At 54.8% G+C, this 27,919-nt stretch overlaps 1 protein-coding gene across 4 annotated transcripts in view; it reads right to left on the bottom strand.

Annotated features, from left to right (window-relative positions):
• Positions 1–426: 426 nt before the first annotated feature.
• Positions 427–27,919, bottom strand: part of BICRA (BRD4 interacting chromatin remodeling complex associated protein) — a 97,358-nt gene continuing 69,865 nt past the window's right edge. For 2 of the 4 annotated variants that reach the window (XM_071087301.1, XM_071087300.1), the window contains 10 exons: positions 22,673–24,628; positions 21,726–21,902; positions 9,192–9,803; positions 8,838–9,018; positions 8,443–8,552; positions 7,403–7,464; positions 5,149–5,297; positions 4,873–4,967; positions 4,522–4,624; positions 427–2,375 (listed from right to left, as the gene is read on the bottom strand). In XM_071087301.1, the coding sequence (XP_070943402.1) occupies positions 1,285–2,375; positions 4,522–4,624; positions 4,873–4,967; positions 5,149–5,297; positions 7,403–7,464; positions 8,443–8,552; positions 8,838–9,018; positions 9,192–9,803; positions 21,726–21,902; positions 22,673–24,628 (4,536 nt within the window). In that variant the 3' untranslated portion in view covers positions 427–1,284. The remainder of the gene's footprint in view (positions 2,376–4,521; positions 4,625–4,872; positions 4,968–5,148; positions 5,298–7,402; positions 7,465–8,442; positions 8,553–8,837; positions 9,019–9,191; positions 9,804–21,725; positions 21,903–22,672; positions 24,629–27,919) is intronic. The other 2 variants (XM_071087302.1, XM_071087303.1) reach the window with 2 other exon arrangements.

The raw sequence follows: 27,919 nt of genomic DNA, 5'->3' as shown, positions 1-27,919 counted from the left end.
GAGTCCATCTCAAAAGTACATTAAGAAGTGTTTTTAAACAGCAATACACGTAAACTAAGGTGATGTATTGACCAAAATGTGGTGATCAGAGGCCCTTAGAAACCTAACCCTGTGTGCCTGGGGGAAACGGCTCAGTATTCACTAATTCTCCGAGTGTATGCAGAGATGATAGCACCTTAACGGAAATAAGAATTGGCTGGATCTGGCTTCGCTGTTTACCACCTGCCTTCCCCACTAACAAGTCAGCTTACCGGCTTAGCAGGGACTCCTGTCTGCCTTGTTCATGTTGAACTCCCTGAGTCTAGAACGGGGCCTGGTACTCAGCAGGTGCTCCACAAATGCACACGGAAGAAGGCCTCACAACCCCAGATCCAAACACTGCCCCACCCTCAAACACCCAAAAGCAATGGGCCAAGGCGGCGTGAGTACAGTTTTAAAAAAAGGATCGGTTTTTAATTTACAAGAGTTCTAAATGTACAGAATTCTCCTTTTAAAAAATCGTTATACACAATAAATACAGTACAAAAAAATTTATCTTACAGTACTAGTTTTGTCTCCGAGATTTCAAAATCTGGCGCGGGCGGCTGGAGGCAGGAAGAACAGAGGGAAGACTAGCTGGGGAGGGGGTCGGGGGAGAGGAAGACCCTAGTTTCTTGTTTTGCTCAGATTTCAAAGTCGAGGGGTGAGGGCGTTCGAAATCTCTCACTCACTTGCGCACACACACAGACACGGGTCACGGAGCTGGACGTGTGCATGTCACACGGGTGCCTGCGGGCACAGCGCGCTGGGAAGCTGGCTCCCCCAGCCCCTCTCTGGTTTTGACTGACAGCCTGTTGGGGGCGGTGGGGAGAGGCTGAGACTGTCTAGAAGGACCCTGCCAGCTCCCAGCACCCTCCACCATCTGAGAAGCCACACGGACAAGACAGGCACCCGGAGCGTTGGCATCAACCTGGTGGCCCCATCCCTGGCGAACACACGCGCGTGTCCCACGGACAGAGGAGCAGAGTGTGCCAGGAAGTGGGAAGAAACAGGAACTGACACACCACTTCACCCCTCCTTTGGCAGGGGAGGCGTTTTACACCACAGCCCCCTCCCCTAAATCCACGCCCACCCCCCAGCAACCCAGCTGAAGCAGGCAGCAGGGAAGGAGGCCTTTGTGACTCAAATAACTTAGGCAAGAAAAACTGTCAGGGGATCCCCGGCTCGAGTCCCCAGGAGGCTGAGGGCGGACACCCGGCTGGCGTCTGCGGGAGGAGGGGACGGGGAAGGGGAGGTGGCCCGGTGTTATCTGGTCAACGTCCTGGCGCCGAGGCCGCCGTTGTGACTGGAGGGCGGGTAGGCCTCGGGCCTGTGCAGGGGCGGCGGGGAGGCGGGCGTGCCGGCCGGGGCAGCGTGGGGGTACGGGGGCGCGGGCGTCCGGCCGGGGGCCTGCTGCAGGTTCAGGATACTGTCGATGGCGCTCTGCAGGTGCTCGGTGAGCGTGTCATCCTGCGGGCTGTCGCTGGAGAAGCTGGCCTGGTCCACATCGGGCGACTCTGACTTGCGCCGCTTGGCAGGGGGCAGCGCGGGCGCCTCCCAGTCGGGGTCCCCAGTGCCTTGGGCGGCGCTGGCTGCGGGCTCTGGTGGGGCGCCCTTCAGCATACGCTGGTACAACTCATCTTCCACGGCCGCCAGCTCGCGGATGAGCCCGCTGGTGGCCTCGTCCACTTTGGCGGGCAGCGGCGCCGGGCTGCCTCCTCGTGCCCTGCCTGCGGGCGTCCCCTCTGGCGCGCCAGGGCCCCCCACGTTCTCGCGGTAGGTCTTGCGCAGTGGCAGGCGCGGGCAATGCGGGGCGGTGCCCAGGGGCTTGCGCTCGGGGGCGGCAGGCGGCGGGTGGTCCACCGTGCCATTCATCTGGCCCGTGGGTGGCGGTGGCGGCGGCGGCCTTGGCGGGGGCTCAGCCACCTTGAGGGCGGCGGGGGGAGGCGGGGGCTGGTGCACGGGGTCCAGGGCCGTGTTGTGCACGACCTTGCTGAGACCGGCTTCCTGCTTGATTTTAAGCTTGAGCCCAATGCGGCTCCGGGCCTCGTACGTCTTGATAGGCGGGCGGTTGCGCGAGGGCATGGGGCCATCCTCATCGGCGTCCAAGGAGGAGGCGGCAGAGGAGGAGGAGGAGGAGGAGGAGGACAGGGAGGAGGACGCCCGGGCCCAGGTGACCGAAGGGGAGCCGCCTGCCCCGCCATGCCGGATCACAAGCTTGGTGGGCAGGTGTGGAGGGGGCTGGGCGGAGGCCCCGGGAGCTGAAGACGACGGGGGGCCGTGGCCGGGGAGCCGATGACCCTCAGAAGAGGCTGCAACGGGGAGGCCGAGTGAGCGGGAGGAAGACACGTACTCGTCTGCAGAATCGGGGCAAAGAAAACCCACGGGGTTAGGTTGAGGCCCCCGCGACTGAGCTGGGAGGAGCTGTGTGCAAAGCACCTACCCCCTGCCAGGCACCAGACCGCACCCTGGACCCTCCAATCCTCAGGACAGGCTGGGTGAGACCCTCTTCAGCAAGGCCCAAATTCCCCCAACTCCAAACCACTGTGTCTGGCACAGCAGCCACGAGCCACGTGGGGCTCATTCAGACTTAACTGAATTAAGAGACTATAAAACAAGGCTCATGCCTGTAATCCCAGCATTTGGGAGGCCAATGCAGAGGGATCGCTTGAGCCCAGGAGTTTGAGACCTTCCTGGGCACAGTAGTGAGACCCCTGTCTCTACAAACAAATAAATAAATAAAATATAAAAGTTCTATTGGACAGCATTGCTCTAATTATATACATAACTTTTTAAAAATGGGGTTAAGAAGTATCTAATTTCAGCCGGGCGCGGTGGCTCACGCCTGTAATCCCAGCACTTTGGGAGGCCGAGGCAGGCGGATCACAAGGTCAGGAGATCGAGACCACAGTGAAACCTCGTCTCTACTAAAAATACAAAAACAATTAGCCTGGCGCGGTGGCGGGCGCCTGTAGTCCCAGCTTCTTGGGAGGCTGAGGCAGGAGAATGGCATGATCCCAGGAGGCGGAGCTTGCAGTGAGCCAAGATCGCGCCACTCACTCCAGCCTGTGGGACAGAGCGAGACTCCGTCTCAAAAAAAAAAAAAAAAAAAAAGAAGGATCTAATTTCAAAATCTGGTCTGAAATGACATGAGGTGTTTTTGTTGTTGTTATTGTTGTTGTTTTTGAGACAGAGTCTCATTCTGTTGCCCAGGCTGGAGTGCAGTGGCATGATCGCAGCTCACTGCAACCTCTGCCTCCTGGGTTCAAGTGATTCTCCTGCCTCAGCCTCCCAAGTAGCTGGGATTATAGGTGCCAGACACCATGCCCAGCTAATTTTTGTATTTTTAGTAGAGACAGGGTTTCACCACATTACCCAGGCTGGTCTCGCATTCCTGACCTCAGGTGATTCGCCAGCCTCAGCCTCCCAAAGTGCTGGGATTACAGGTGTGAGCCACCACACCCGGCTACATGAGGTTATTTATGGTCTTGATTTATCCCAAATACTCTGGATACCCATCGATGTCACTCCAGAAGTGTGTTTGATCATAGAGTGCCTCCCCAAACCCACTGGGGGTAAACCAGAAGACAGCATCTAGGTAGCTCATCGCCTTTCTAAAAGCAAGGATTCCAGAACATATCGGGCCCCAATGGTGTCAGATAAAGGACTGTAAACTGATCATCAAAACCCCCACTTTACAAAATGAGAACACGGAGACACAGAGAAGGTAAGTAACTTGCCCAAGGTCACACAGTCAGTAAGTGGCAGAGCCAGGATTTGAACCAAGACTCCAGCATCGAGCCCCTAACCACCGAACTATCCTTCCTCTCCTACCCTAGAGACTTCAGACTCGCTCCCGGCCCCTCCTTCACTATGGCCCCCCCTTTGCACCCATTTAAGTACCAATGACTACTTTTTCAAAATTCAGGTCCAGAGCTCGAGGTGAAAAGCCTGGGCCTGGAAGCAGAAAGCAGGGACCATGTTTTTTTAATGGAAGCTCTGGAGTTGGAATGCAGGTGAGGGCTAAGGGAATATTCTAAAAACTCTGGCAGCTGGGAACTGCCTGTACCGTTTCCTGCAGACAGGAGACTAGAGTGAGGCCAGCGAGCCGCCTAAGGTGCAACACTTAAGGAGGCACTCACTCTCAGAGTCCCCAAAGGACTGGCACCCAAGAGTGGGCGCTACCTTATATACTTTGCAACCTAGGAGCCTGCTCTCCCGTTTTCTGTCCCATGGGGGTGGCAGAATATTCCCCCCATCCTAGGGTGTGGGGGTTCGTGAAAGGGACACACAGGGATGGAGGAAGATGGATGTGGGCTCTCTGGTCTGGGAGGCGGCAGGTCAAGGGAGGCCCAGCCGCAGTAGGAAGGCGGGGCTGGGGCGCCTCCTAGTGGTGGAGTGAGGTAGGGCCATACACCCACTCCCCACCCGGAATCTAACTCTTCCGCCCAGGTGGGGTGGGGGCACCTCTCCCTCCCCTCCCCTCTCACTACCCTCTCTCACCTGGCTTCTCCTTGGCCAGCTGTTTATCCAAGGCAAGGGTGGTCTTCTCCTCCTGAATGAACATTCGGTCGATCATTACCATCTCCGCTGAGGGGCTCACCCTCTGGGGTAGAGGGGAAGAGAAGACGTGCGAGTGAACCAGCAAGAAGGGGGGAGGGGCGCGAGCGATGGGGACGATGCGCACAGGGTCCAAACTGTCCTCCTTGCGATCGGAGCTCACGCCTCCCTCCCAACCTCCCTCCCGGGGCTAGAAGGGGTGGAAGGCTCCACCTTGCCCAGAGCGGGCGAGGGAAAGAGGCAGCGTCCCAGCGGGGAAGAGCCCAGAAACGAGGAAGGCAACTCTGACCCTACCCGGGACTCCTCTAGGAGCAGGAGCCGGTATTTATTGAGCATGGCCTGGGTGCGTTTCAGCAGCTGCGTGGAGACCGTCTCAAACTCCTCATCCACTGCAAGGAAGGGAAGAGAGGCAAGGGCGGAGATGTTGGGGGCGGCCGCAGCCGCGCAGGAAGGACGGCGGGGCGGGGCAGCACAGCGCACCGTGCACCTACAACTCTACGCTGGCGGCGCCCCGCCCCACCGGCTGGGGTCCCCCGGGACATACAAGGCTGTGTCCTGGGGAGGCCTCACCTTTGTGGTAGTCATTGGGGGAGGGGAGGGCGCCCTGGTAGACATGGTAGGGCAGAAGGCGATGCAGGGCGTCCTCGAAGGAGGGGAAGGCCGTCTTGTAGTCGGGGTGCAGGACGGAGCCCTGGTGTTTGTGCAAATGCTCCAGGAAACTGCGGGTGGAGAGGGGAGAGACCACACACGGCGGAGGGTCGGGGTGGGGGGGCAGATGAGGGCCAGGGGAAGTCCCTGAACCCTCAGCCCCAGACCGCAACTGAACACAACAGAGGGAAGGGGAATACTTGGGCAGCGGTGTTCGCAAGTGCTGAACGTGCTTGTTGCATCTCACTGAGTCCCTGGGGCCGACCAAAGCAGTACTATCGCTATTCCCATTTTACAGAAGGGGAAGATGAGGTGGAGAAAGTGAAGTGAAGTCACTCCTTCCCAAAGCACATAAAGGAGGAAGAGCAGAGCGGGAGAGGCCAGAGCCTGGAAGCTGCTATTCTGCCTCCTGCCACCTGGGGCCAGTGTGGCTCCACCCTGGTTCTTCCTAAGTGCAGCCTTCGGGGAGGGAAGGAGGGAGACTGGATCCTGTCTTCTCACGGGCCGCTTTTGTAGCCCATGTTACAGCGGGTTATGTCTATTGGCTGTGTGACTGTCTCTCCCACCAGGCAGGCCCAACTCCACCCTTGGCTAAAAACCAGCAGCCTCTCTGTACTCTGGGGGCAGGGACTTTGTCACTTACTCCTGTGTTCCCAACATGGGGCTCAGGCCTGGGCACTGAGTGGGGACTTAATCTACACTCCTAGGCCAGGCAGAGGCTCACGCCTTCAATCCCAGCGTTTTGCCGGGCCAAGGCAGAAGGACTGAGCCCAGGAGTTCAAGACCAGCCTGGGCAACACAGCAAGACCCTGTCTCTACAAAAATTATTTAAAAATTAGCCAAGTGTGGTGGCACGTGCCTGTAGTCCCAGCTACTCAGGAGACTAAGATGGGAGGATCGCTTGAGCCCAGGAGTTTCAGACCAACCTAGGCCAGGCATGGTGGCTCACACCTGTACTCCCAGCACTTTGGGAGGCCGAGATGGGCAGATCACTTGAGGTCAGAAGTTCAAGACCAGCCTGGCCAACATAATGAAAACCCATCTCTACTAAAAATACAAAAAATAGGCACATGTAATCACAGCTACTCAGGAGACTGAGGCAGGAGAATCACTTGAACCCAGGAGGCAGAGGTTGCAGTGAGCCGAGATTGCACCACCGTACTCCAGCCTGGGTGATAGAATGAGACTTGGTCTCCAAAAACAAAACAAAACAAAAACAAAACCAACCAGACTGGGCAACATAGTAAGACCTTGTCTCCACAATATATGTAAAAATATATATATGTTTTTTGGTGGGAGGACGGAGTCTCGCTGTCACCCAGGCTGGAGTGCAATGGCGCGATCTCAGCTCACTGCAACCTCCACCCCCCAGCCTTACATGTTTTTAAAAAACACTCATGGTGGGCTGGGCATGGTGGCTCATGCCTGTAATCCCAGCACCTTGGGAGACCGAGGCAGGCAGATCACTTGAGGCCAGGAGTTCAAGACCAGCCTGGCCAACATGGTGAAACCCCATCTCTACTAAAAATACAAAAATTAGCTGGGCATGGTGGTGGGTGCCTGTGGTCACAGCTACTTGGGAGGCTGGGGCAGGAGAATCACATGAACCTGGGAAGCGGAGGTTGCAGTGAGCCAACATTGCTATTGCACTCTAGCCTAGGTGACAGAGTGAGACTCTGGCTCAAAGAAACCCCCCTAAAACAAAACAAAAAACCCTGGTGGTGGAAGGAAGGCAGGAGAGGGCAGACAGCCATCCAGCATTTACCCATCCATCCACCCAGACTCCCATCCATCCATCTCCAAACACCCCCCATCACCCTCCCAACAGCCATGTCCACCCACTCACTTCCCCCACCCAGTAGGGCTCAGCACTGACGTTGCCCCGCTGTGTGGGAGATGCAGAGGGCACAGCAACAACCAGGACGGACCAAACTGCTGCCCTCTTGAGCCCCAGCCTGGCGGAGTCACAGCCCACCCTCCCTCCACCACCCTCTGGTCACCCCCATTACCACCCCATTTTCCAGAAGGGGAAACTGAGGGTCTATGAGGGAACTACATTGCTAGCAAGAGGTGGAGCTGGGCTTGGCAACTGGGCCCCCAACCCCGCTTCTGGAGGGTGGCCCCGTGCTCCCCAGGTCTCTGGAAAGTACCGGGCAGGGGTGGGGTGTGGACTCACCAGGCTTCCTTGCTGGGCTGAAGTGTTGGGGGCTTCTTCAGGCCACTCAGCTTGCTCTCGTACTGGGAGAAGAAAGGTGAGTGAGAGGCCTTTGCCTCCAGAAGCCCTCCCTCCCCTGACCTGCTTCCCCTTCGCGCCCTGACCCGCTTCCCCTGCAGCCTGGGATAAAGACGGGGCAGGGGACCGCTGTCTCACCCGGGTGGGGGCCTGGCCCCAGCCGCAGGATCCCCTGCCCATCACAATAAACCCCAGGGGGAGACCTGGGCTGGGTTGGAGAATGGACGGAGAGGGTGAAAGGCAGGCTGGAGCCCTGGGCGTCCTCCACCTGGGTCCCCTCCGTCCCCTCGCCCAGGGCCGCCTGTGTGTGACCTCCCTCCTCTGCTGGATGCCTGCTTCCCACGTCACCGCCCAGCACCCGGCACCCCTGCCTCGCACAGCCTCTCTCCCCATGCGGCTCCAGTCGTTTTGCCCCCCCACCTCCCTTCCTTGCTTCCCCTCTTGTCCTCAGTGTCTGGCCTTTGTTCCGGCATCTCCGTCTCTGAGCCTCTCCCGGCCTCTTGGGTCCTGGTCCTCCCATCTGCTCCTCTCCTTGTCTTCCATCTCCCTGACGTCTTACAGGTGGCCTCGGCCTCAGCTGTCCCTGCCCTCTCACCCTTCCATTCTTGGTCCCTGATCCGCTCTGTCTCAGGTCTGTCTCGTCTCAACCCGCCTTTCCTATCCTGAGTCTTAGCCCTGTCCTCCCCATCCTGTGTCCATGTCACTTGCTCTTGCCCCAGTGACAGTCCCTCACGCTGTTGCCAGTCGTCTTGGTGCCGTCTCTGTCCCACCGTTTCCGTGTTTCTCCTCATCTCTGGCTGCCTGTCTGGGTGTCATTCTGCCCTTCCTGTCCCTGCACGGCTGTTCGTGGTGTCTCAGCTGCCTGATGGTCCCAGCTTCATCCTGTCCCCGTCTTCCCGTGTCTCCCTGCCCCTGCCAGCCCCGGTTCCCAGTTCCCAAAGACTCCTGGTCCTGTCCTGACCCCTGCTCTGACGGCCCCTTACCTGCAGCCCAGAGGTCTTCCCTGGCCCAGAGGAAGCGGCCTTGGCCACATTCAGGGTCGGGAGGTTGCTGGCAAAAGCCTTGTTCTCGGCCGGAAGCAGAGGAGGGAGGCCTGGGGGTGGGCGGGGTGGGGAGACAGGGCCTGCGGTCACTGCATGAAGGCCCCTTCCTCAAACGGTAGCCCCACCCTGTACCCCACCCCTCTCCTCCTGGCCCTCTGGCCCTTCAAATCTGGGGCCAGCCCTGCCACCTCCAGCCTTCCTAGGTCCCTTGAGTTCTGGCTGATGCCCTGTGCTGAGTCCCACAGCCCTGCCCCAGACCCTCGTCCCTGCTCTCAGCCCTGCTCGCCCATCTTCAGGCCCCGTCTCCCTGGGCACGTGGGCGACCTCTCCCCTACCTGTGGTAGCCATGGGCGCCGGGGCGGGGGCGTGGCTGGGGGCGGTGGGGGTCCCGGATGGGGCCTGCCCACTGACCAGCACAGAAGCAGTGGGGCTGGTGAGGGGCCCCAGGCTGGTGGCAGTCTGCGGGGCAGCAGGGCCCCCCGCAGTCTTGTTCTGTAGAATGATTCCGGACGGCACCTGAGGAGGGGACAGGTGGATGAGGGGTGGGGAACACAGGCTAGGAGAGGGGGTGTCCAGACGCAGCAGGGCTGGGGAGGAACACAGATCCGTAAGGCGGAGGGGCTCCCATCAGACTGAGGGGATGGGATGGGATGGGGCTGATGGGGCGGGCGGTCCCTGCCTCCCGTTACCTGGTGAAATCTCTCGAGAAGAGCCTTCGGCTGGGGCAGCGCTGGGAAGGGGGTGGTCACCATCTGGAAGGTCCGAGGAGGCGGTGGGGGGGGTGCTGCCGGCTCGGGGACCAGGTGGAGGGTTGGAGGGGGCGTGGGGGACTTGTGGGGCCCCTGGCCAGGTGGGAACTGGAGCTGGAAGTCGGATGGCGTAGGGGCTGGCAACCTGGAGGACGTCTCGGAGGAGGAGGCCACAGCGGAGGAGGTGGAGGATGGAGGGAGGTGGGGGGCTGGGGGCAGCGGTCCCTCAGGCGGCTGGGATGGGGGACGGAGAGGCGGCTGGGGCGGGCCTGGGGCAGTAGGGGCCGGGTTGCTGGCAGGTGGGGGAACGCCCAGCTGGTTTTGGATGACAAAGATGCCAGGCAGAGTTGGGGGGGCCTGGGGTGGGGGACAAGGGTGCAGGGCTGGCTCTGAGGGAGGGCGGGACACACTCTGGGGCCGGGAGGGTGGGCGGGAAGGGGGCCGGGCGGGGTGTGGGGAGGGCAGGTGGGGGCTGTCCCCCAGAGGGGCCTGGTGAGGTAGTGACGGGGACGAAGAGGGGCCTGGGCCCTTCAGCGGAGCCGCTGCCGGGATCTGGGCAGGGGAGGGAGGGAGAGGGGAGGGGCGGGGGTCAGAACCAACCGTAGCTCCCATTGCCCCAAGACACTGGGGTCCCCAGCCATCCCCGCCAGAAGCCCCCTTCCTAGCCCACCCCCATCCTAAGAGGGGAGCCCGCCACAGCTGCCCGTCCCTCCCTCGTCTCTCATTCCCCATGGCGCCCCCTCCACCTGCCCCTGACCTCTGTCCCCAGCTCCTCCACATTTCTCTGGCCTCCAATTTCAGCCCCCCTTCTGCCCCATTCCCCCAGCCCCTCGCAGTTCCCCGGACAAAGGCGAGCCCTGCAGGGTTGGGGTGGCAGCAGCGGAGGAAGCAGAGGCAGTGGTGGCGGCGGCAGCAGGGGCACCACACCTGCTGCCCAGCAGGAGGCAGGAGGGCCGGGCGGCGAGCACAGCAGCGGGGAAGGAGGGCGGGCAGGGCAGCGTCCCAGCCGCCAGCCCCCACCAGCCCATCCAGCCAAGTCAAGGCAAAGAGACGCCAGCATGATGCTGTGTACCGTGGCTAGGGGCTGATGGCCATGGCACGGGGGCTGCCGAGGATACGGATGGCCACACAGGGACAGGCCTGGGTTCACAGCCACATGTGGACCTCTGGATGCGGGCATGGGAAGGCCCAGACCCCCTTCTAAGTGTCCTGGGCACCTGCCTCTGTGTGCCTGTGTGGCCATGGCTGCAGGCCTACCTGGGCGCCACGTGAGCTTGCAGGTGCAAGCGTGCGTGTGTGTGCACAACATACCAGACTGTGATGAAGCCTGTGTCTGCAAGCACACGTGATCTGGTGCTAGTTCTGTCACGCGCACACAGCCACCTCGCCTAAAGCATGTCTCAGACAGAGCACCTTGCCCCTGTGGACCCTCCTCCCAAAGAATCCCAGAGCAGCCACTGTGTAATCAGTGGGCACCAGCTGTGTACCCAATGCTGGGCTGGCACCGTGACGCTTGCTGTCACAGAATCTGCATCCTAGTAACAGCTCATGCTGATCTAACACGAATGGCCGGCCTCCTGCATCCATTTGTGCAATCTCTCCCTAGCCCTGAGAGCAGTGGTAACACTGGACCCATTTCACAGATAAGAAACTGAGGCCAAGGCGCCAAAACTGGTCCAGACTCTCCAGGCTGGGGAAGGTGGAACTGAGGCCTTTACACTGCTCAGTGACTTCTGAGCCATTTCTCAAAGCTGGCTGAGTTCAGGTTTAGATGGCTCAGGAGTTCTGCCCGAGGACAGCCAGTGCCACCACACTCCAGAGCCAGGCCTCTCGGCATGACATCAGATTCACCACCAGCTTTGGCCTCTAAGTCCTAGAGCCCTTCCAGCATCCCTTCCAAGCTGGGCCCTGAGTAACTTCTGACAGTTAAAGAACCAAACCAAACCAATCAATCAATCAATCAATCAGTCATCAATCTAGACACCCGAAAGCTTTGCCACTTCTAAGAAGAGATAAGAGGCGCAGTCCTTGGCGCTGTGTACGGCTGGTGGGGCTGCCCCCTGGAAGGCAGCTTGGTCTGGGGACTTTGAAAGGGTCACGACTTTGACCTGGAAATTCCCCCTCCAGAAATCTGTGATAAAGAATATTCGGCTGGGCACGGTGGCTCATGCCTGTAATCCCAGCCCTTTGGGAGGCTGAAGCAGGCAGATAACCTAAGGTCAGGAGTTCGAGACAAGCCTGGTCAATATGATGAAATCCCGTCTCTACTAAAAATACAAAAAAAAATTAGCCGCCATAGTGGCATGCACCTGTAATCCCAGTTACTTGGGAGGCTGAGGCTGGAGAATCGCTTGAACCCAGGAGGCGGAGGTTGCAGTGAACCAAGATTGCACCCCTGCACTCGAGCCTGGGCAACAAGAGTGAAACTCTGTCTCAAAAACAAACGACAAAAAAGAATATTCAAGTACTTGCTCATGGGGATACCCACTGTGGGAGTATTTACAATAGAGGAGAAAGAGAAATGACTCAAATGGCCAATGGCAGGTACATCGCTGAGTCGGAGAAAAAAGAACTTGCCCACTCAACAGGTTCCAAGGGCTCAGGGAGGTGGCCCACACGCAGCGGCACTCTGATGCTACATGAAATAGGAGAATAATACAACATTACAGGATCCCTGGGCGCCTGGTGAAGTTGGATTATGGACAGTGGATTTGACAACAGTATCATGTCAATGCTGTCTGCTTTATTTCTTTGCAGTATGATGGTTAAGAAAGAGAATGTCGTTGTTCTCAAAGGTTGAAATATTATACTAAAATATTAAGGGGTAGGCTGGCCGTGGTGGCTCACGCCTGTAATCTCAGCACTTTGGGAGGCCAAGGCAGGTGGATCACTTGAGCCCAGTAGTTCAAGACCAGCCTGGTCAACATGGTGAAACCCCATCTATACTAAAAACACAAAAATTAGCAGGGCATGGTGGTGTGCGCCTGTACTCCCAGCTACTCAGGAGGCTGAGGCAAGAGAATAACTTGAACCCGGGAGGTAGAGGCTACAGTGAGCCGAGACTGCACCACTGCACTCCAGACTGGGCAACAGAGTGGGACTCAGGCTCAAAAATAAATACATACATACATACATACATAAAATAAAATATTAAGGGGCGAAGGGGTATAATGGTTGCAACTTACTCTCAACTGATTCAGAAAAAAATGTACACAGAATGAGAATGCTAAGGTCAAGGCAAATGCAGCAAAAGGCTGACAATGGGTAGATGTGGGAGGCAGCCACCACCAATCCCCACCTCCTTGTGTTGAGTCCCCTCCCACTGCTGGTCTTTGTGGCCAATAGAATTTGGCAGAAGTGATTATATGACACTTCCAAGATTAGTTATAAAAAGCCTGCAGCTCCCATCCTGAGCATTCTCAGTCTGTTTCTATTGGGTCACTCACTTTGCAGGAAGCCAGCCGCTGTGTGTCATGTGCTGCCCCTTGGAGAGGCCCACTGAGGGAACAATTGAGGCCTCCTGCTAATAGCCACACAAGTGAGCATGGGAGCAGGTTCTCCAGATCAGTGGGACCTTCAGATGACTACCGCCCAACTGACATCATGACTACCTCATGGGAGATACAGAGCTAGAACCTCCTAGCTAAGCTGCTTTCAGATTCCTGAAGCTTAGAAACTGTGTGAGACATGTGAATGCTTGCTGTTTGAAGCTGGTAAGTTTTGAGGGTAATTTACTGCATAGCAATAGATAACTAACACATCTAGTTGAGGAGTAAAGAACTACTATGAGCCCTCTGTACTAGTCCTGAAACTTTTTATGTGTTTGAAGTCATTTAAACATAAAAAGCTTAAAGATACCAAAAACTTAAAAAGTTTTAATTTCATTCTCATCAAAAGTGCACACGCACACAACCCACAAATTAAGTCACATGCCAAATGACTTACTGGGGAAAATACTTGTAACTCCTAGCACAAAGTTCATCTCTCTCATATATAAAGAGCCTCTGGAAATCACTAAGAATTACAACTGGTGAGAAAAAGGGGCAAAGGATATGATCAGACAGTGCACAGAAAAGGAAAGACAAAAGGCTTGAGTATTTCCAGTATTACCACTTGTAATAAGAAAAATGCACAGCAAAACGCACCCCAGGGCACTATTTTTCGCCCTAGGGTACCATTTATCACCCATTGCATTAGACTAAAGCCTATGTCTAGTAAAGACGCTTGCATATACTACCCTTGGGGGTCTAAACTGGCACAATTTGCTACAACTCCAGAGGAATGCAATTCAGCAGTAGCTATCCATGTTATAAATACACATTTGCTTTGGTCCAGCAAACAGGCTTCGAGGAAGTAAACAGACCTGCACAAATGGGAAATAACAGGTGAACAAGTAGGCCAGGCATTGTGATCACGCCTGTAATCCCAACGCTTTGGGAGGCTGAGGCGGGCAGATGACCTGAGGTCAGGAGTTCGAGACCAACCTGGCCAACATGGTGAAACCCCGTCTCTACTAAAAATACAAAAATTAGCTGAGCATGGTGGCATGCGCCTGTAGTCCCAGCTACTAGGGAGGCTGAGGCAGGAGAATTGCTTGAACCTGGGAGGCGGAGGTTGCAGCGAGCCAATATCATGCCATTGCACTCCAGCCTGGGCAAAAAGAGCGAAACCGTCTCAAAAACAAAAGCAAAAACAAAAACAAAAACAAAACAAGTGAACAAGTTGTTTCCTGCAGCTTCGTGTAGAATGCCAAAATCTGGATGTGGCCTAATATGCATCAATATGGCATTTCCTGGGGAAATAAACTGTACAAAGGAATACTTCAAGACTCTAACAGAAAACAAGCAAACTCTGTTGCTGTCACAGTAAGTACATAATGAGCTCCCCTTTGGGTACAAATGGGAGAGAAACATAAACCATATTTGCACTAGGTTGTATACACACAAAGAACTGGAAAGGGATACAAAAATTAGGCCAGGAGGCCAGGTGTGGTGGCTCACGCCTATAATCCCAGTACTTTGGGAGGTCAGGTGGACGGATCACCTCAGGTCAGGAGTTCAAGACCAGCCTGGCCAACACAGTGAGACCCTGTCTCTACTAAAAATACAGAAATTAGCTGGGCGGGGTGGTGGGTGCCTGTAATCCCAGATACTCCAGAGGCTAAGGCAGGGAGAACTGCTTGAACTCAGGAGGTGGGGGTTGCAGTGAGCTGAGATCCCGCCACTGTACTCCACCCAGGGCAACAGAGTAAGACTCCCTCTCAAAAAAAAAAACCAAAACAAAACAAATTAGGCCAGGCTCAGTGGCTCATGCCTCTAAACCCAGCACTCTGGGAGGCTAAGGCAGGAGGACTGCTTGAGCCCAGGAGTTCAAGACCAGCCTGGGCAACAGAGCAAGACTTTGTCTCTAAAAAAAAAGAAAAAAAGAAAAAAATTTTGATGATTGTACCATGTGAATAAAATGCCTTATTTAAAAAATGTTTTAAATAAAATTGGGGTCGGGGGGATTAAACAGAAACTCTATACCAAAATGTTACAATATTTATCTTAGAAAAAACAAAGTTAGGCCTGGCATAGTGGCTCACGTCTGTAATCCCAGCACTTTGGGAGGCCAAGCCAGGTGGATCACTTGAGGTGAGGAGTTCAAAACCAGCCTGGCCAACATGGTGAAACCTCGTATCTCTAAAAACAGAAAAATTAGCCAGGCATGGTGGAATGTGCCTGTAATCCAAGTTACTTGGGAGGCTGAGGCAGGAGAATTGCTTCAGTCCGAGACAGAGGTTGCAGTAAGCCGAGATCATGCCACTGCACTCCAGCCTGGGCGACAGAGAGAGAAGCTGTCTCAAAAACAAAAAATAAAACAAAACAAAGGAAAAAAAATTTTTTTTTTTTTGAGATGGAGTCTCCCTCTGTCACCCAGGTTGGAATGCAGTAGAGCAATCTCAGCTCGCTACAACCTCTGCTTCTCAAGTTCAAGCAATTCTCCTGCCTCAGCCTTCCGAGTAGCTGGGATTACAGGCGCACACCATCACGCCCAGCTGATTTTTGTATTTTTAGTAGAGATAGGGTTTCACCATGTTGGTCAGGATGGTCTCAATCTCTTGACCTCGTGATCCGTCCAACTTGGCCTCCCAAAGTGCTGGGATTACAGGTGTGAGCCACTGTGCCCGGCCAGAAAAATTTTTTTTTTACTAACTGCTTCCACACAGTGGTATTATGTGTGACTTATTTTTCTTCTTTGTTCTTTTCTGTATTTTCTACATTCCCTAAATGAGTTTAAAATTATTATTATTATTTGGTCTTCAACTGCTGGCCTCAAGTGATCCCCCCATGTTAGCCTCCCAAAGCAAAAAAACTACCATATGAGTGGATTGTTCACCAAGAGATTCCCTCCTTCTTCTCCTTCCCTTTCTTTCTTTCTTCACAAATGAAGTTTCGCTATGTTGCCCAGGCTGGCCTCAAACTCCTGGGCTCAAGTGATTCTCCTGCCTCAGCCTCCCTCCTGAGTAGCTGGGACTACAGGCATGAGCCACCGCACCCAGCTTCCAAGAGATTTCGAGAACCCCATGTGGAGGCGGCAAGATGCTCAGCTTCACACATAGAGAAAAGCACAGGGGGTGTGTCACTTTCTAGCCTGGCAAAGAGCAGGCCAGCTGCTAATCTCGTGTGTCGGCAAAGCTGCAGGACCAAGCGAAGCCATCACTGGCATGAACTTTTTCAAAAAGGTTTAGCACTTTCCATAAAATGGCTGGAAAGCTTATCCTTTGCATCTAGCAATTCTATTTCTAGAAATTTACCCTACAAGTACTTTCATACCTGTGTGCAAAGCATGGATGCAAGAATTTTTTTTTTTTTTTTTTGAGGCAGAGTCTCACTCTGCCACCCAGGCTAGAGTGCAGTGGCATGATCTCAGCTCACCACAACCCCCGCTACGCTCACTACAACCTCCGCCTCCCAGGTTCAAGCGATTCTCCTGCCTCAGCGTCCCAAGTAGCTGGGATTACAGTGCCCACCTTCATGCCTCACTCATTTTTGTATTTTTAGTAGAGATGGGGTTTCACCATGTTGGCCAGGCTGGTCTCGCACTCCTGACCTCAGGTGATTGCCCGACTTGGCCTCCCAAAGTGCTGGGATTACAGGTGTGAGCCACCATGCCAAGAATATCTTATAGGAGTTTCGTTTGTTAACAATGACAAATAAACCACCTGAAGTATTCCTGAAGGACTGAATAAAGAAATCATGGTATGTCCATATCACAAAACACAATAAAGACATCAAAAGAAAGAGGCAAACTATAGCCCACAAGCTAAGAATAGTTTTCACTTTTTTTTTTTTTTTTTTTGAGACGGAGTCTCGCTCTGTCGCCCAGGCTGGAATGCAGTGGCCAGATCTCAGCTCACTGCAAGCTCCGCCTCCCGGGTTTACACCATTCTCCTGCCTCAGCCTCCCAAGTAGCTGGGACTACAGGCGCCCACCATCTCGCCCAGCTAGTTCTTTGTATTTTTTAGTAGAGACGGGGTTTCACTGTGTTAGCCAGGATGGTTTCCATCTCCTGACCTCGTGATCTGCCCGTCTCGGCCTCCCAAAGTGCTGGGATTACAGGCTTGAGCCACCGCGCCCGGCCCGTTTTTACATTTTTAAACAGTTGAAGAAAAAAAAAATCGTAAGAATACTATTTTGTGACTTGCAAAAATTACATGAAACTCTAATTTCAGTGTCCTTAAATAAAGTTTTATTGGAACACTCCCGTGCTCATTCATTTGCATATGGTCTGTGGCTGCTTTTGCGCTACAACAACAGAGACCATATGGCCCTCAAAAGCCTGAAACGTTTACTATTGCCTCTTTATAGAAAGCTGCCCAGAAAAATAAACAAATAAATGAATAAAAATCAAATTAAGCAAAAAGAAAGTTTGCCTGGCTTCTTTCCCTTCATAGCTCTTTCAACATGCCCAACTCTGTTCTAAAACATTTTAATGTTAATATACATCTATTAATTTACAGATATTAGTTTATTTAACCCTCACAGCTGTACGAAGTAGCCGCTGTTCCTATCATTCTCATTCTGCAGGCAAGGACACCGTGGTACAACAGAGAGGCAAGCAGCTTGCTGAAGGTCACAGGGCCTATAAGTGGCCAAGTCCTATTTCCTAACTCCCACATCACAGCAATCCTCCCAGATGGTGGTTTGTAAAAAAAAAACCCCAAAAATAAAAACACACCCCTACACATAGTAACCATTGATAATGGCTGAAGTCATCTTAGGGGGTTGTGACCAGCACTTAAAAAAAGAACAGTGGAGGCTGGGTGCGGTAGCTCATGCCTGTAATCTCAGCACTTTGGGAGGCCAAGGTGGGCAGATCACCTGAGGTCAGGAGTTCGAGACCATCCTAGGCAACATGGTGAAACCTCGTCTCAACTAAAACCACAAAAATCAGCTTGGCATGGTGGTGCACTCCTGTAATCCCAGCTACTCGGGAAGCTGAGGCAGGAGAATCACTTGAACCTGGGAGGTGGAGGTTGCAGTGAACCGGGATAGTGCCGCTGCACTCCAGCCTGGGCGACAGAGGGAGACTCCATGCCTCCCCGCTAACCCCAGAAAAAAACAGTGGAAACGGAATAGAAAATATTGATGTGTATCACACGTTGTAACTTCTGTTTCAGTGATATGTGTATATATACAAATATATATATGTAGGCGTGTCCTGAATGGTGACATAAAATGAAATTCTTGTGCCGGGCATAGTGGCTCACACCTGTAATCCCAGAACTTTGGGAGGCCGTGGTGGGCAGATCGCCTGAGGTCAGGAGTTCGAGACCAGCCTGGCCAACATGGAGAAACCCCGTCTCTACTAAAAATACAAATATTAGCTGGATGCGGTGGCACGTGCCTGCAGTCCCAGCTACTCGGGAGGCTGAGGCAGGAGAATCGCTTGAACCCGGGAGGTGAAGGTTGCAGTGAGCTGAGATCGCGCCACTGCACTCCAGCCTGGGTGACAGAGCAAAAAAATAAAAAAGTAATTCTTATCCTGGGTAGTGGGTCAAGGAAAAAAAAAAAAGATTTGAAAGCCAGTGCTCCAAGATATGTTGCTAAATAAGCAAAGCCAGATGCAGAACACAGTCTTTGCATTTCTGTTTGTGTTAACACAAAGGGAAAATGTGCGCACGGGCACACACACACACACACACACACACACACACACACACACAGAGGTTGCCAAATCCATCTGGGTCCAGAGATCAGAGTTCCGAATGCAGGGGTTGGAGTTCAGACAGTAAGAGAACCACTACTTTTACTAACAGTAAGAATCATCCAGATTGGGAACTGCTATTCCGTGCATTCCTGCATATACACAGGATACTGGTTCTCAATCTGGATGATTCTGTCCCCGCCAGGGGACACTTGGCCAATCACCCAGTCACACACCCACCCATGCCATCCATCCGTTCGTCCATTCAGCCATCCATCTGTCCATCCACTTGCCCATTCAACAAACATTCATCGACCACCTTCTGTCATGCTGGCACTGTTGCAGACACAGCTACTGTGGAGAGTCCTACCTTGTGCCTCCCCGCCTCTCTGTGTGACTAAGAGTCAGCTCGGGTGCACACCTGACTGTGCGCACTAAGCATCCTTCTCAAAGGTCATCCACGTGGCCAGGCACAGTGGCTTACCCCCGTAATCCCAGCCCTGTGAGAGGCCAAGGTGGGAAGATTACTGAGCCTAGGAGTTCGAAACCAGCCTAGGCAGCATAGTGAGACCCCATATCTCCCCCACAAAATAAAATACAAAAAAAAAAAAAAAATTAGCTGTGCGTGGTGGCACGCACCTGTAGTCCCAGCTACTTCAGGGTCTGAGGCGGGAGAATCACTTAAGCATGGGAGGCAGAGGTTGTAGGAGCCAATATTGCACCACCGTACTCCGGCCTGGGCGACAGAGCCAGACCCTGCTTCCAAAAAAATAAGTTCAGCTACAGCATAATTACTGCAACTGCTAACAGTAAGTGTCTGTTCACTAAGCACTGGCTCTGTGCAGTGCCATCATGTCAGGTCACTGGCCTTATTCCCATTTTAGATGCAAAAACCATGCCTCAGAGAGCTCCACTAAGCAGAGCTGGATTCACACCCAGGTCTGGCTTTCTCAAGACTTCAGGTGTCTCCAGCAGTAAGCCCCCAGGGTTTTAATCCAGGCCCTACCATTTGCGAGCTGGGCAACCTTGGGTAAGCTAATTAATCTCCCTTTGCCTCTGTTTCCTCACCTGCAAAATGAGATGCTGCCACCTGCCTGGTGGAGGTTGTGAGGTTTAAATGAGAGACTGCTAGGCCGGGTGCGGTGGCTCACACCTGTCATCCCAGCACTTTGGGAGGCTGAGGCGGGTGGATCACCTGAGGTCAGGAGTTTGAGACCAGCCTGGCCAACATGGCGAAACCCCATCTCTCTACTAAAAATACAAAAATTAGCCAGACTTGGTGGCGGGAGCCGGTAATCCTAGCAATTTGGGAGGCTGAGGCAGGTGGTTCACCTGAGATCAGGAGTTTGAGACCAGCTTGGCCAACATGGTGATACCCCATCTCTACTAAAAATATGAAAATTAGCCAAACGTGGTGGGTGGCACCTGTAATCCCAGCTACTCAGGAGGCTGAGGCAGGAGAATCACTTGAACCCAGGAGGTGGAGGTTGCGGCGAGCCGAGATCTTGCCACTGCACTCCAGCCTAGGCGACAGAGTGAGACTCTGTCTCAAAAAATATATAATAATAATAAAAGCAAACATTTATCAAGTGCTTACTTTGTGCTAACTCATTTACTCCACCTAAGTGCTCCCTCAGCCTACCTAAGCATCTGCTGATGGAATGAACAACTGGTTGCTAAAGGTTAAATGGTAAGTGGGAGAGCCTGCAAGTGAAATAATGGCTGTTCAAGGTCAAAGCCCATGCTGACTTCTGCCATCCTGACCTTGTCACTGTCACACTCTCCTCTTCCTACCTATCCACTGGTCCTTTTTGAATGAGTACCACATTCACTGCTCTAGAATAAGAGGGTAGCCCTCCCTAACCTGCTATGTGCTTATGACTCATAAGCATACTGCTTATTACTCTTAAGACAAAAGGCTAATTTTCCTAATATGTAAAGAGTTTCTACAAATCTACAACAAAATGACAGTAACCCAGATTTTACAATGGCAAAGGGTATGAGCAGTTTCACAGAACAGAAAGTACATATGGCTCTTACTCTTATGAAAAGCTGCCTGACCTCATTCACAATAAAAGAAATGCAAATGAAAACAAAACAAGATACTATTTTTCACCTATCTAGATCGGCCAAGTTCAACATACTGGTGAGGTTGCGGGCGGGGTGGGGAAGGCATAATCACATATTGCTGATAAAGGTTAAACTCATTTGTACTCCACAGGGGGCAATTTGACAATATCTGTCAGAGATAAAAATGCATATGCCTTTAGAGCCAGCAAATTCCTTGTGAAGAACTTACCCTACAAAATGACATACATACAAAGGCATTCTTTGCAGCCTTGTTCATAATAGCTACAGATCAGAAGTGATCTAAAAACCCAACAATTTAGACTGGCTAAATAAATATCAGTACATGCACACAGTGGAATACTACGCAGTCACATAAAAGAATGAAGAATGGGAACGGGCACAGTGGCCAACACTTGTAATTCCAGCACTTTGGGAGGCCAAGGCGGGCAGATCACTTGAGGTCTGGAGTTCAAGATCAGCCTGGGCAACATGGTGAAACCTTGTCTCTACTAAAAATACAAAACTTAGCCCAGCATGGTGGCAGGCACCTGTAATCCCAGCTACTCAGGAGGCTGAGGCAGGAGAATCATTTGAACATGGGAGGCGGAGGTTGCAGTGAGCCGAGATCGTGCCACTGCACTCCAGCCTGGGTGATAGAGTAAGACTCCATCTCATTTTTTTTTTTTTTTTAATGAGAAAATGAAGAATGGTCTCCAAGATCAATTTTTAAATAATAAAAAATGCAATACTGCAGGCAGAGGATGCTACCCTTTTTGTAAAAATTGAAGGAAAAGAATCCATATTTGATTGTTTCCCTATCCAGATAACAAATGCAAGAAACCACCCTGGGAAGATGACAGGAGGCTACGGTTCAGGAGAGGGGGGCTCTCCACTATGCATCTTTTTGTACCTTCTTAAATGTGAATTATCTGAATGTATTACTAATTCGGATGTGAAAATTATACTTTTAGGAAAGAAGAGATTTCCTTCCGTGTGTGTCTTGCATTCCTGCAGCGCATGGGCTCCCCCAGGGCCGGCCCTGGTCTCAGGCATCCATGATCATTGGGAAACACTTTGTGGGAGTGAAGGAGAGCTCTGTGTTCCAAGTCAGCAGGACAGAGACGCAGGCAGGGCGGAGAGCGAGGAGCGGGAGAGCGGGCAGGAGGGGCGAGGCTGGGTCTGTGCTGCGGACACACGCTGTTGGGGTCTCTCTACCTGGGGGGCCGGAGCCGGGGAAGCCTGGCCGTCGGGGGCCTGAGGGCCAAGGCCAGCTCCTTTGGCGACGGGGGTGGCCGGGGCTGGGTCTTGGGCGGGAGGCGGGGCGCTGACTATGACCGAGGCAGGCACGGAGAGGTGGGGACCCTCTGCGGAGAGGGGCTGCTGGCTCCTCTCCTGCAATGGGCAGCCCGCACAGGGTCAGAAGGCCGCCCCCACAGGCCCTCGACCACCCCACCCGAGACCCCTGCCCCTACTGACGCTCCCAGGGCTCCAGAGAACAGGGTAGTGGGCAGGCCGGCAGGCAGGGTGCCAGGCACAGAAGCCATAGAGGCCAAAACCCAGGCAGCCCGCTCCATTCTGAGCTCCCATTGGCCCCTCTGCCAGCTCCACCTTGCCCTGCCTCTCTCCTGCCCCACCTGCCTGTCCGTCCGTCCCTGTCTTGTCCACTTCCTGTCTGAGATCCCTCTCCTTGTCTGTCAGCAGGCCAGCCAGTGCCTGCCTTTCTCTGTCGGTCTGCCAGTCCCTCTTCCTGTCTGTCAGCAGCCCAGCCAGTGCCTGCCCTTCTCTATCCCTGCACTAGTCCCTCTCCCTGCCGGTCCTTCTCCTCTCCCTGTCTGTCAGCAGCCCAGCCAGTGCCTGACCTTCTCTGTCTGTCTGTTTGCTGGTCCCTCCCCTTGTCTGTCTGCCAGTCCCTCTCGCTGCCTAAAAGTTGTCCTGCCCCTCGTCTGTCAGTCAGCCAGCCTGCCAATCCATCTTCCTGCCAGTTCAGCCAGGGCCCTCAGCCCTCCGGCCTCCTCTTAGGGGCCACCTGTGCCTTACTGAGACCTTCCCCCACAGCTGCCACAGTGGCATCCACTTTTGGATCTTGGCACCTTGCCCCAGGGCCCCTCCTCCTCCCAAACCCGCCTCCTGTGGTACCTGCTCCCCTGCCCTGCCCTGCTTACCTGGGGCAGGAACATCTGCAGGGAGTCCTGAGTGAGGATGGCCGTAGGTGTGGCAGACGGCGGCTGTCCCAGGACGATCTTCTCCGGGCTAGACGCCAGGCCAGGGCTGGGCTGGGGGGTGGTGGCCTGAGGCGGGGCAGCGGCCTGTGGGGTGGGGGCCTGCGGGGGCTGCTGCGCCTGCGGCTGCTGGAGGCCCAGGGGCAGGGGTGTGCTGACCGCCGGGGGCGCCTGGGGGGCAGGCTGCACCGTGAGGACGGGCGCAGCCTCCCCGGTGGCGGCAGCAGGGGTGGCCGGCTGCACCAGGCCGTCAGGGGTGTTGAGCATGGCCACGGCGCTGGGGGGCAGGGTGACCCCCTGGAGGACGGTGGTGGCGGCCGGCCCGGCGGGCGCTGGCTGGCTCTGCGTGGGCAGGCTGCCCGCCGCCAGCGACACGGGCATCTGGAAGAGCGCAGGCTGGCCCACCTGGATGGGGGCGGCGGAGAGGATGTGCGCACTATGGGCCCCAGAGTGGGGGGCCAACACGGGGCCCAGGCTCAGTGGGCCCGCCAGGTTCTGGTTGGTGAGGATGGGATTCGCGATGAGCTGTCCACCCGTGTGGGGGGCAGCGGCTGCCAGGATCTGCCCGCCCACGTTGGCCGGCAGGGCTGAGAGCTGCTGCGGGAGCTGGACCGCGGGGGCGCCAGGCAGTAGGAACTGGTTCTGGCCCGGCAGCATGTGCTGGGCGGGGATGACGATGCTGCTGCCTTGGTTCAGGAGGTGGACGCTCATGGGCTTGCTCAGGGCTCCGGGGGGCTGCGGCGGGGCCGCCCCGGTGGTGGTGGCCGGTGGCTGCTTGAAGACATTCGCCTGCAGCGCAGGCGCTGGGAAGCCCGACAGCACCACGTTCTGGCCCGCCTTCCCCGCCGCCATGAACGTCAGGTTCTGTGGGGCCTTGGGCTGCTGCGGGAGTGCCCCCGGCTCTCCCTGGATGGTGAGCGTGGCGCCCGCGGACGCGAACGGCTTGGGTGTCAGCTGGTAGAGCTTGGGGGGCAGCACCCCCGCGGGCTTGGGCTGGATGGGCGTGGGCGTGCGATGCAGGATCACGTTGGGCGCCGGGACCAGCGGCGACGAGCCGAGGCCTGGGGCCACCGCCAGCGGCTGTCCCGAGGGCGCCCCGCTGGGAGCCGACGCGGCCCCGGCGCCTCCGAACACAGAGTTCCCATTGAGCGTGGTGGCCACAGCGGCCGGGAGGTTCTTCTGGATGACCAGGCCAGCCCCCTGTGGCGAGACACCGGCCGACGCCAGGGTCACGGGCTCTGAGGGGCCGGCCGCCGAGGCCAGGTAGCCGCTGACGGGCACCTGCTTGGCCAGGAGCTGGGAGGTGGGCGTGTTGAGCGCCATGACGGGCTGGCCCACCACCTGGATGGGCGCCAGGCCCAGCGTGGCCGCCGTGGCGCCCCCAGGGCTGCCATTGGGCAGGCCTTGGAGGCCCGGGATGGGCTGCAGTGTCACGTTGCCCAGGCCCACAGGCTGCAAGAAGGGCTGAACACTCAGGGCTTTGTTGACCACGTCCTGGGGCGGCACCAGGGCCTGGTGGGTCAGCACGGTGGGCGGGCCCTGCAGCCCCAGCAGGTCGGTGCCGCCTGGGAAGAGGGCCTGGGGCCCTGCAGCCACGGCCGCCGCCCCTCCAGCGCCTGTGGGGCCTGCTCCACCATCGGCAGGCTGCAGGGTGGGCAGCTGGAAGGGACCCAGGTCCAGCTCAGCCTCGGCCTCCAGCGTCTGCTCTGTGATGTTGGCCTCCTGGAGGCTCTGCTGGAGGATGTCACAGGGCTGGTCAGCGCCCCCACCGCCCCCGCCGCCGCCCCCTGGCGCAGGAGAGCCCAGGATGTCATCTTCCAGGAAGTCTAGGTCCACACTGGGGGCCGGCTGGTTGGGCTCTGGGTTCAGGTGGTTGCCAGAAGCTTCTTGCACATGGAGCTGGAGGCCAGGAAAGGTGGGAAGGAATAAGCTGAGGTTAGCAAGGGGCTAGGCTCAGGCCACAGCTGCAGCAAGGAATGCTGAGGTGACGGTAGTCATGTTCAAGAAAGAACATTCCGGCCTGGCATGGTGGCTCACGCTTGTAGTCTCAGTGCTTTGGGAGGCTGAGGTAGGAGGATGGCTTGAGCCAAAGAGTTCGAGACCAGCCTGGGTAACATACTGAGGCCCTGTCTCCATAAAAAAATTTTAAAAAAGAAAAATTAGCCAGCGGTGGTACCATGTGCCTGTGGTCTTAGCTACTTGGGAGGCTGAGGTGGGAGGATCACTGGAGCCCAGGAGTTTGTGGCTGCATAGTGGAGCTACGAGCGCACCAGCCTGGGCGACAGGGGCAAGACTTTGTCTGAGAAAAAAAGGTAAAAAAAAAAAAAAAAAGAAAGAAAGAAAAAAAGAACATTCCACCTGCAAGTGGCTGGACCCGGGATCAAATCCCAGCTCTGCCAAGGCTTAGCTGTGTAACCTAGGGCGTGCTTGATCTGACCTCAGTTTCTCCACCTGTACCCATGAGTAAAATGTAATAATAAAAAAAAAAGTATTCTTCAAGTCTAGGCACAGTGACTCACGCCTATAATCTTAGCACATTGGGAGCCTGAGGTGAAAGGATCACTTAAGCCCAGGAGTTCCAGGCTACAGTGAGCTATGACTGTGTCACTGTACTCCAGCCTAAGTGACAAGAGTAAGACCCAGTGGGGCGCCCTTGGGACAGCCGCTGGTGATGGCCTCAGCTCATCACCACTGGTCCCGGCGCCCAACGTGATCCTGCATCGCACACCCATGCCCATCTAGCCCAAGCCCGCAGGGGTGCTGTCCCCCAATCTCTACCAGCTGATGCCCAGAAACCAAAAATAAAGTCTAGGCGCAGTGGCTCACACCTGTAATCCCAGCACTTTGGGAGGCAGAGGCAGGCGGATCACCTGAGACCAGGAGTTTGAGACCAGCCTGGCCAACATGGTGAAACACCATCTCTACTAAAAATATGAAAATTAGCTAGGCGTGGTGGCAGGCACCTGCAGTCCTAGCTACTCAGGAGGCTGAGGCAGGAGAATCGCTTGAACCCGGGAGGCGGTGCTTGCAGTGAGCCGAGATCGCACCACTGGACTCCAGCCTGGGTGACAGAGCAAGACTCTGTCTCAAACAAAACAAAACAAAAATAAATAAAAACAAGCAACTATTGTTTAAATTGTCAATACAGGCCTACGACACTTATCTGTAATTACAAAACCCAAAAAGCTCTAAGAACCGAGACTGTTTTCATAGCTCTGTTGGTAGCAAAACCTGACCAGAACCGACATGGCACTTTAGGTGGGATCCATTTATCCACATGATGTGACTTCCTACGTTTGGCCATCGAAAGGCAAGCGTGTGACATTACACACACCACACACATGGCACCACTTTTCCAGAATTTGAGAAATTCGAAATTCTGAAACACACCTGGCCCTACAGGTTTCCGACAAGCGGTCGTAGTCCTGGTGGAGAAAAGCTCACATCAGCAGCCGCTCCCATTTGTGAGCTTCTGTGCCAACCGCACTGTGAGTTCAATGCTTTTTGTTTTCTGGGATTTTTTTTTGAGACAGAGTTTCACTCTTGTTGCCCAAGCTGGTGGAGATCTTGGCTCACCGCAACCTCTGCCTGCTGGGTTCAAGCAATTCTCCTGCCTCAGCCTCCCAAGTACCTGGGATTACAGGAATGCGCCACCACGCCTGGCTAATTTTGTATTTTTGGTAGAGACAGGGTTTCTCCATGTTGGTCAGGCTGGTCTCGAACTCCCAACCTCAGGCAATCCGCCCACCTCGGCCTCCCAAAGTGCTGGGATTACAGGCGTGAGTCACCGTGCCTGGACTCAATGCTTTTTAAGTGCTTTTCATGCTATCCTGGACTGCAACCCAGGACATGCATGGAAAAATATCAGCATGCATATGTGTGGATAGCCCCACAAACAATACTTATGATCCCGTTTTCCATCTCCACTAATACCTAACCAGATAACCCATCAAAACCTGCAGCTTCCAAGATTCTCAATAAATCCACATGGAGGGTTCACAGTAGCACCCGGCCCCTAGCAGGTGCACGAGAAGCATCTATCATCATCACTGTCATTATTATTGTGATTGTCCATGCTGTTGTTGGTGACAGTCCCATGAGGCGGGTGCTGCTCCCTTCCTCATTTCACAGATGAGGGGACTGCCTGGGTCAACCACTGGTGAGTGGAGGGGAGTGGCAGACAGGGCTCTGGCTCAGCCTCCAACCGACTGAGGACCAGGCAGGCCACTGTGACCCCTTGAGCTCTTTTTTTTTTTTTTTTTTTTTGAGACGGAGTCTCGCTCTGTCGCCCAGGCTGAAGTGCAGTGGCCGGATCTCAGCTCACTGCAAGCTCCGCCTCCCGGGTTCGGGCCATTCTCCTGTCTCAGCCTCCTGAGTAGCTGGGACTACAGGCGCCCGCCACCTCGCCCGGCTAGTTTTTTGTATTTTTTAGTAGAGACGGGGTTTCACCGTGTTAGCCAGGATGGTCTCGATCTCCTGACCTAGTGATCCGCCCGTCTCGGCCTCCCAAAGTGCTGGGATTACAGGCTTGAGCCACCGCGCCCAGCCGACCCCCTGAGCTCTTAACTGCCAGATGGTCACAACCAACCTGCCTCCTGGGATGCCTGTGAAAATTCACCGACGTCACGCGCAGTGTTTAGAACCTGACTAGGGATCTTAGGGTATACAAAAATGGTGGTCATAGTAAGAAGTGTGATCACAAAAGAGTAACAGGATCACTGCTGTTACTGGGCCTGTAAATGGACCAACGTTATATAATTACTGCATTTCCTCATCATTTATATTATGACACATAAGCGATTTGGAATATGACATTATAGCTGTGAGAACTAAATGAAGATGACAAGGAAGGGCCAGTCGTGTAAGTGTTTGGTGAATGCGTGTTCTGACGATGAAGAGGGAAGGTGGGAGGGTAAGGAGGGGGAATGAGGAAGGGGAGGCGGGGAGGGAGGAGGCCACAGGAAGAGTGGGGAAAGAAAAGGTGAAGGGGGGAAAGCAGCAACAGAAGAGGGAGAAAGAAGAAGGAGGTGGCCACCGTGGTGTGGACAACTGGCACTCAGTCATGGGACCGGCACAGTCAGGCACACAGTAGGTGCTCGATAAACGTCGTCTGCATTGGCCACTCTGGGCTTTGCTCAGCACCCGTCTTCACTGTCCAGGTGAAGACTGAAGTCTGCAGGTGAGGAGGCC

This window comes from Macaca nemestrina, chromosome 20, assembly GCF_043159975.1.
Source record: "Macaca nemestrina isolate mMacNem1 chromosome 20, mMacNem.hap1, whole genome shotgun sequence".
Taxonomy (NCBI): Eukaryota; Metazoa; Chordata; class Mammalia; order Primates; family Cercopithecidae; genus Macaca; species Macaca nemestrina.
This window is presented reverse-complemented; position numbering and strand designations above follow the sequence as displayed.